Source organism: Hippoglossus stenolepis, chromosome 6 (genome assembly GCF_022539355.2).
Source record: "Hippoglossus stenolepis isolate QCI-W04-F060 chromosome 6, HSTE1.2, whole genome shotgun sequence".
Taxonomy (NCBI): domain Eukaryota; kingdom Metazoa; phylum Chordata; class Actinopteri; order Pleuronectiformes; family Pleuronectidae; genus Hippoglossus; species Hippoglossus stenolepis.
The window spans coordinates 20,017,242-20,026,365 of NC_061488.1; the positions used below are offsets into that span (position 1 = coordinate 20,017,242).

Here is a 9,124-nt window from a genome sequence, read left to right on the forward strand (position 1 = left end):
TGGAGTTTTGTATAAAAATGATCTATGAAACAGGCTTTCAGTTTTCTCTCCAGGTTGAGCTCCACCATCAGCACCTATGGATGTAGTATCCTGTCGCGTATCCTATGATGTAGATGGACACCAGTGCAGCCAGAGCTCCTGCTGTCTTCACTGCTACTCCAGTGCTGCCGACACACACTCTGTTGTAGATCCTGCTGATTCAGGAGAAAAGGAGGTGGTCAGGTCCAACAGAGATGACTTTGATTGTAATTTGTTTGTAGATTCACGTTTTATGAAAAGATGAAAAACCCTTTGAAACAAGAACAGTCATAAGTGACAACTAATACAACTGGAGGATTTGGGGGACATTGAAAAGGGAGAAAAACAGACAAACTGATGGATGAAATTACATCATTGCCCTCTTCTATCAGAGGTACTGTGACTTTGATCTCACACATCTTCCTATCAGCTCCTTGATGGCATCGTCACAATACTTTTGGATCTTTATGTCAGACATCCTCATGTTTCACCTCATCCCAGTGGACTGTGATGCCTCCACATTCATGTTGACGTTGTCCTCGTTCCAGCGATCATACTGCACACTGCCGGCTCTGTTGGAGTCCATGTGGGACATCCTTCCTCTCCTCAGAGGTTGATGCTGGAATCACTGTTCACTCACTGCTTCACTGCTCAGCCTGGACACATGAACTCTGACACAGTGAGGATGACGAGTCGACTGTGTGCAACAAAACATCGACAACTCTGCAGAACATAAAGTGTTTTTAAGGCATCGTTACAACAAGGAAAGCTGAATATTTAATTCTAATATTGTGTAACTTTACAAAATAAAGGCAACATATTACAACTTTTAAAATAATCTTAATATACATCATATACATCAAATCATGTCAGTCCATATTTAATTGTTTAATCAGACCATGTGACGGAAATAATCAGATTCAAAAGGCAGCGATTTGATGATTCCCACTCAAAGAAGAATTCAGTTCATGTCCCCACATGAAAATAAACTGAGTTTGTACTCACCTGAGTCAGAAACAGTCCACGCTCTGCACAGAAAGCTCTGGTCTCCAGCTCTTTTAAAACCACGACAGACACTGAGACTGTTGGAGCCATTCCTCCTGCTCGGTAAGAGACCTTGGCCTCAGTACATGTGTTTACTGAGGTCACTCTGTCATAAATTGATTGGTTGTTTTCCAACTGTTGTCTTCCACCGGCTTATATGACTCCTACTCAGTGATAAAGAGCAATTCAATCAGTGGATAGTCTCCAGTTTCATCATTTCCTGTGCAGATAGTGGACTGTAAAGCAAATATGCTTTGTTAAATGAATAAAAAGATGATTTGGTCAAATATAATATAACTTTGTTGTGTCAAAGGTTTTTTCTGCTATTTTTATTTATTAGGTGAAGACTCACTGATCTTAAAATGCAACATTTGGGTCCTTTAAAGTGGTAAACCTGGTTCCTTGTGCATGTTGCAGCTAAATACCCCTCACCTCACCCCCCCTTCCAAACAGAGAGAGAGCCTGTGGTAGCTTCAGTTGTCATAAAAATCAAAAGGTGTTTAGTTTGTACACTTTGGACACTGTAAAAAACATGGCGGGCCTCGTAGAGAGGGCCCACTCCCAGTGTAAATATAAAGGGTAAAGAAACCATTCATACTTTAATAATAATTTAGATGAAACACACAAGTGAAAACATCACTAGGATTATTTTATATTCAATTTCTGCCAATAGATCCCTTTCACCTAAATCTTACACATGTGTAAGATTTATCGTGTGTAAGATTTATCTTGTGTAAGATTTATCTTACACATGTTACACAAGTGTAAATCTTACACATGTGTAAGATTTAGTGCACTGAACCTTTAACTGTCTACATCTTGTACAGTTCGGCCCCCTAGTGGACAATCAGCTTCAGACACTGAACACTGCTACGCCACACTTTTCCCTGTCTGATATTTACTGTGAAGACCCTCCACCTGGGCACCAGGTTGACCTGGAGTGATTTGACCAAAAAGTATATCAAAATAACAAATATTCCTATAGTTAATACCGATAATTATCACAATAAATATCATATTATTATTTCTGTTAGGTTTAAGGAGTTTTTGCTCCTGAGTGGAGCACTTCGTTATCAGCAGAGAATGACAAACACTTTATAAATCTGAGGTATTTATGTGTTATATGTCCTCACTGTACTTGCACAATGTATGAGCATTATATTGACATGTATTGAACATGTGTTAAGAATTACTGTGCGATAATTATTGATAATGTTTTGTCGCCCAGCCCTAGCACGAGGTGAATGTTACCAGTGGTATGAACCACACAGGCCACACAACAATAAACATATACAATAAACAATAACAATAAAGAGTACCTATGTTGCTGTGTATGTCTATAAATATAATAGAAAGCAAAGTTACAACCTTTGCTTAAAATGCTTTGATTTAATACACAAATTTAAAAACTCTTCAACTGCTGCATATATGTTTTTCATTTAATTAATATTCTCGTGCTGTTTGTCCTTCACTCTATAACTGCTACTTCTCAAAAGTCCCCCACAGTATCACATGTAAATCTGCACTCATTTCCTGTGTTTGTGTTTTATGTAAGAATACAGGGTGTACCATGTTGTATAGACCATAAGCCCCTCGAGGTTCCAGGCTCTGTAAATAAACTGGACTTGAAAATGCTGCTCTGGGTAAAATATGATTTTTTCATAAATGTCTATGAGATGAGGACATTCTCTTCAGAGCAAATGTTATACCGTAGCTTGTGGACCACAAGACAGGACAACTAACACTGCCGTCATTTCAGAGTGTAAAGTTTTTCCCCATTGTGCAACAGCCTCATTATCTTGTTGTGACTCAGGCTGCTGAGGTCCTCTGCACCACGGACGCTCAGATGACCTTTGATACAGGACATAGAACAGGCTCAACTTTGAGGGAACAGAAAAAAAATACAGGAAGAGCTGAGCTGAGACTCCCCGTTGGTGTAACCCGATCTGGAGCAACCACCAAATATGCTTCCTGAGTGTGCGATTGCTTAGATTCTTGTCAAATCTGGATTCTTGTGCTACGTGTGGCCTTTAAAAGAAATGTTCTTCTTTTGAGTCAAGGGTTGTACGATGTTATCATTTATCAAGTCGTTTCTACCAACTTCCTACTTCCTACCGGGATGGTTGATGCTAGATACAAACCCAGTGGATAGTTTACTTCAAGGTGAGCTCCTCGTCCATCTATTTCCTATGATGTCAACATGGCGACAGGCTGTTTCTAAACTGCACATATATGTGGCTGAATATTGTTGTGTGCCCTGCAGGACTGGTAGGTGCATGTGGGATCTCTGTGCTGTGCTCCTTGATGAGAGTACACTTGTTTTTAGTGGAAGAGAGGTGAGGAAATTGCCTTTTCAATAGAGCTGTACTTGAAGATGAATTTGGTGTTAAAATATATAATCTGACTCGTCTGTAAGTGTCACTGTTTCATCAAATTTGTATTTATTTTATTCAATGCTGGTTCACACTGTTTCCATTTTTCACAACCCACAGCTCGAGTGATGAAAGTGATGAAGGAAGGAAGAGGAGGACACCTTGTCGTGAGAGGAGAACTAAAACGGGACTTACTGGGATGCTCCAGTTTTTCATTGTGACTGGGATACTGTCCATTGTGGGCTCCCGTGTGGCGTCCTTGGTGGTGTTAGAATTTTGTCTTCGGACTGTGTCTGGATTGGTCACATCTGGACGAGTAAGACATTTATTTGATAGAAAATATGCCTGATACTCAAATGTATCACTTGAATCCCTTGTTGCATGTTCTCTTCTCTGGATTTGATCAAGTCACAATGACTCATGATGCTTGTTTACAACATCCAGGCTATTCTCTGTTTCCATTCACCCATCATTCCTCTTCATGTGCCCCTTTATTCCCTCAGGAGTACAGGACATGTTTGCAGCAAGTGTTGGTTCAAAGCCAGTTCTCAGTGGGCTGTGCCCTAAGCTGCAGTCTGCACTTTCTCCACGAGGGGGCGTCCCAGCGCTGGCTATGTCTGCTCCTGGCAGCGGCACTCAGCTGGTTCCTGGCTCGGCAGGCCACCCGCATGATGTACCATGTCATGGCTCTGTACAAACTCCACAGCTCGCAGCGCTACTGTGGCGTTTGCATCAGCCTCCTCTCATCGGGCCAGTTCCTGCTGCCCATGCTGTGCAGGACAATGATCCTCATCTTCACCGTGGCTGCGGTGGCCTCTGTATCAATCATCAATCAACACTTCCTGTCTGCAACAGAGGCCCTCAGGTTCTGGACACCACTGACTATCTGTTACACACTGTTGGTGGTGTACATGCAGGGTGAGGAACAGAGAGAAACATGCATATGTATTTTAAACATTGTGGCGCAATGCTCGTGGTGTGTTGCTTCCCCCAGTACTTATCTGATCATCAATGCAAATGTAATAAATTTAGGCATCCAGGATTTTTACCTGTCGTACAAGCCCATCCTGCATTTTCACCAAATATTTCCCCATCGTGCTGCGTTCTGGGTTCTGCAGACGCGCAGCAGGGTGCGTCTGGCAGCGAGGTTGTGCTGAACACAGTGATGGTGCGTCTCGGGGGCTTGATGGTCCTGATGCTGACGGTTGGACGCTGGGCTGACGTGCTCCACATCCTAATGTGTTTCCTGGGCGAGGCCAGCTGTCTAATCCCCACTATGGATCTGCTGGATGCAGCATCCTCACAGGTCAGTGAGTCTCCCTGGAAGCAGCACACGGGGCCACAAGCACTCTCTGTCCGCCGAGACTCACAAACTGGGACAGAGTACCGCTGTGTTCATTAGACTGGGTCCCAAGATGAGACTGAACTTCTCAAACTTGTATCCCAGGTGGACAAGGTTTAAGACCCCCAAGACAGATTCAGGTCAAAATAGTCTCTCATTCAGAACACTGGGCCTACTTTCACTATCACTGAGGTAGAATGATACAGTTTCAAATTACAACATGCAGCTGAAGCATAAAAAAGTTGATGTTGGTTTAAAGAGTAGGTTTAATCTATTCCGCAAAGGAAAAGGAAAATGTAAGACACAAATCAATTAACAGACACCAATTTAGGAAAGTTAAGACTCCAGACTTTAGTTCAGTATAATATTACAGAAAACGATATCACACAGTAGCTGTGTTAGTAGATATCCAGACTATCTGTGGTCTAAGCTCGTCCTGCAGCTGCAGCTTCGTTGTAAGCTCTCCTATCGTCTTGTGTCACACATTTCATCTGTCGTGTTTGTTGTGTGCAGATATGATGCAGAGGATTATTCAGATGACGTCGAAAGAGAGCATTGGAGAAGACCTCGGGCTTAAGAGAAGGAGCGTGGGAGAAAGCCACAAGTGACTTTTACAACTAACAGCACTTCTAACTGACTGATTTAGTCTCTGTATTATTAGGGCAACACAAGCGATTCATGCTTTTATACTGTGAATGTAATATTTTTCACTAAAATGCCAAGAGGTGCAATTTCAATGTGTGATGTTTCTTAAACTCAAACTTAGTACAATAGTTTGCAGCTCAGTCTTGATATTAGATTAAGAAGAACCCAGAACAGAAGCATGTTATATATTTATTTTGATTTGGTTGAACAGCTTTCGTTGTCTCAATGTGAAATTGTTGTGGTAGCCTCAGTATATTCAGCCACGTATAACTTTTCTCAATAGGTTTTGGAGATTGCTTTACTTGATGTTCTTGACTGTTATTACCTTATAAATCTCATTTCCTTTCTGGTCGTTTCACTAACACAAACTCTGTGTTATTGTTATTCTATGACTCTGCATGACCTCTTGGAGAAACTAGCACAGTAATCTTGGAGGTATTTTAGCCACCAACTCCTGGCAAGATCCACTATTAAATATTGTCCTTGTTTGGGTCTAAAACAAGTTTGTATTCTTTTCCATGACCATCTGAGAGACAGAAATAATCGAGGTTTAAAGGCCCACAGCTGTTGCTATAATCAACTGTATCCGATGAGCTAATTCTTATTTACCCACTAATTGATCTGCTGTAAGAAATAATAATAATAAAAGACTTTCAGCTTAAGAATTCATTTAATTTTCTAATATTTTCAACAATGGAAGGAACATATTTACTATAAAGACAAATATGTCTCCACAAATGCATCTGAAGAAATAATATTGAATGTATAAATGTAAAACCATTATTCACTGTGTATATATACATTTTATGCATTTGTGCTGGCTTAAAAAGGACAAATCTATTCTGCAAATGAAAAGAGAAAATAAAATGTATTTCATCCAGATTGAAATTTAAGATACAAATCTAGTAGATTACACATAAGAATGCAAGACGTATAAAACCCCAGATTTAAGTTCAATAAGATTGCTGAAATTATTCTTTATAATAACTGAATGTTTTTATAAAATCAAAAGCTGGTATTTCATGACGTTCACACAGCCCAAATCCGGGTTTAACAATACAAATAACTAGTATTATCTATTATAGCACATAAATGAACTGATCGCAAAAAATAGTACATTTTACACGTTTGTCACAAACATCCCCAGCACGGACATGTCCTCTTTTATGTGGTCACTTATTGACTCCATAACTGACAGCTTGCACGGTGGGTACACGTCTTTATTTTTTTATTATTATTCTATCGTTTGCTCTTTCCCACGTTAATATCATGTCATTGTTTTTCCCCCCGTGTCTCGTCCGCTCGCAGAGAAGAAAGAAGCAAAATGGCTGACGACAACGTTAGTGCATAAAAAGTCCCACAAAATGGCGTTAGACAAAGAAAAGGCTCGGTTACTTCGCTTTAGCTCTGACCTTTGATCCGTCGAACAAAGACCGTTTGTGAAGGAGCAGGCGGTATCTATTGACACGGACTGTTTTTCGACCCGCGCCAATGTTTTTAATGAGGGAACATTAGTCATTTACAGACGCGTCTTTGATATATTCTGGATTCTTGCAACAATGAAACACCCGGGGCCGGTTCTATCCACACACTGACGCCGGTCTTATGCCCATTAGTCTTTATTGAGAGCGGACAGAAACATATTCCATGAGAGGGTTTGTGATGGAGATGGTTTGATATCAGTCCCTTCATCCCGTAAAGCTTGTGAAATGACAGTGGACACAATGGCGGGTCCAGCTTCCAGGATAAATCCAGCAGGTCTGGAACATTTAGATTTGGTGTCTAGTCGATCCACCCAAACAGATCATTGTACTCCCGCCGGTTTATTAAGGTTAGTTAGATTGATGAGTAGAATCCCACATGAGGACGCTCTCCATGAGCGGCCGGTCATGGTGGAGGTGTCCCCAGTAATGGCTGCTCCGCGGCTGTCGTCTCCTCCGGAGGTTTCACACTGTCTGTTCTCATGTGATAGGCACGCGGGGCGCATGCGCACTGCGGGTTAGCTCGTCCCCTGTTACCGCAGTTTGACGCATGCGCACTCCTGCCTTTAATATGCCTGCTTAATATAGCAACAAAAGCAGAAGAGTGTGGTAACACAGGGTTTCTTTACTAAACTTTCATTTAGTTGTCATTCTCTGAAGGCTAAACATTAGATTCAGCTCCAGTATGAGTATAGACAATATTCTCTGAGCAATTATTGAACTAAAACTCGGTTTATCCACTGTTTGAATGAGGCTGACATATTTTTAATGATCCAGACGTTAGGTATGTATCATACAAACGTAAAGGGATAATGTTTCAAGTGAAAGTGCAGGTTTACTTAAGCCTATCTCTCATCAGAGCTTATCAACATGCTCTCTTGTACCTTAGGACTTGGGCCCTATTTCCTCATGTTACTCATTAGCTTAAAACCGAGCTGCGACCAGGTCAAAGTTCTTCACTAAATAGCCCCTTTGCCATTTTGCCACCCATGAGTAGTTATACAAGTAAATTAGTCAAATATTTATTTGCCTTGACAGACCAACAGTGTTTCAAGCATAGTGCCGTCAGCAGATAAATACTGAGCCATGTAGAAGCATACATGTTATACACTGTATATATATATATATATAAAAGATCCTTTCTGTTCTCACATTTACTGTTTCATGGTTTCTTTATCGGAATATTTCAAATCAGTTCACTGATAATTTTTATTTTATGATTTAATGCTTTTTTTTCTCACATACATATCAATCCCACGGTTACTTCCTACTTTTTGAGAATTTGTCTTCTGAACTGGATCTCTGACACTTTAGTTTGCATGGATCAGTTTTGGTGATATACTGTTTAAAGTATTTTACAGGCTTCAGTAAGCTGTCTACTATTATACACATATGGGACAAAGTAAAGGGAACATTTTTTCAAAGTGTCTCAGTAACGGCTTCAATTGACTCCATAAAACAATTCTTGAGTATGAACTCTGCCTGAGGGATGAACAGCATTCTTCCAAAATATATTGCCCATTAGTGTTTTGGGCATCATGATAATGGTGAGCTCTTTCTAATCAAATTGTCACTATGGTTTCTCAGTTGGGTTGAGATCTGATGAATATAAGAGCTGTAGCAGAAGATTCACATTATTTTTATACCCCTCAAACCAATACGTTTTGAAATGTTTACATTTATTGTGTTTCTCTGGACTCTTCCTTTTATTTGCCATCCATTTATATACAATTCCTGTTAATTGTATAAAAATTTGAATTTAGACTGGGGTTTATTCTGTTATGAAGATCAACAGAATATAAGCTTCTCTACCAACCTCAGGGGAAACAATTGAGAGTGATATTTGATGGATTCTCACTCATGTCATGGCCCAATGCTTCACTGAAGCTCATCAAAGGGCCAGATGTTGTAATCATTAACATTCAATCACTTACAACACAAACTTAGTTCTCTTTTGGTTTATGTTTCTGCAACAAAGTCTTTGCTGACACAACCTTTTGTTGAATGGAGGGGGCTCAACTCAAACCGTCAAACCCTGTATGACTGAATCTCTGCACGTAGGCACGCTTTAATGATGCTAAATGTTATGTGGATAAATAAAGCAATTAGTGATGGTCGTCAGCAATTAGTCAATCCATCCATTCCTCAAACTAGCTATTGTGTTCAGGTTCACAGGAGACAATTAGACCAATTACACCCTGTGAGTATTTAGCCTGAGCGAT

The 9,124-nt window shown here is 40.4% G+C and overlaps 1 protein-coding gene across 2 annotated transcripts; it reads left to right on the top strand.

Moving 5' to 3' along the window:
* The first annotated feature begins 1,695 nt into the window (after nt 1-1,695).
* On the top strand, nt 1,696-6,083 carry tmem82 (transmembrane protein 82). Of its 2 annotated transcripts, XM_035159039.2 has the most exons (6): nt 1,696-3,225; nt 3,326-3,398; nt 3,555-3,750; nt 3,938-4,352; nt 4,553-4,740; nt 5,290-6,083. In XM_035159039.2, exons 1-6 carry the CDS (start codon nt 3,132-3,134, stop codon nt 5,293-5,295), a joined length of 972 nt encoding a protein of 323 aa, XP_035014930.1. In that variant the 5' UTR covers nt 1,696-3,131; the 3' UTR covers nt 5,296-6,083. The 2 variants fall into 2 exon arrangements, with proteins under 2 accessions (XP_035014930.1, XP_047196400.1); XM_047340444.1 differs by lacking the exon at nt 5,290-6,083 and having other exon boundaries at nt 4,553-5,281.
* Nucleotides 6,084-9,124: the final 3,041 nt, after the last annotated feature.

Bases quoted from the DNA above. Each gene is read 5' to 3' on its own strand.
- tmem82 (XM_047340444.1), top strand. From the start codon at position 3,132: ATGTTATCATTTATCAAGTCGTTTCTACCAACTTCCTACTTCCTACCG. The intron at 3,399-3,554 runs GTGAGGAAATTG...CACAACCCACAG, and splicing joins TTGTTTTTAGTGGAAGAGAG to CTCGAGTGATGAAAGTGATG. The intron at 3,751-3,937 runs GTAAGACATTTA...TTATTCCCTCAG, and splicing joins GATTGGTCACATCTGGACGA to GAGTACAGGACATGTTTGCA.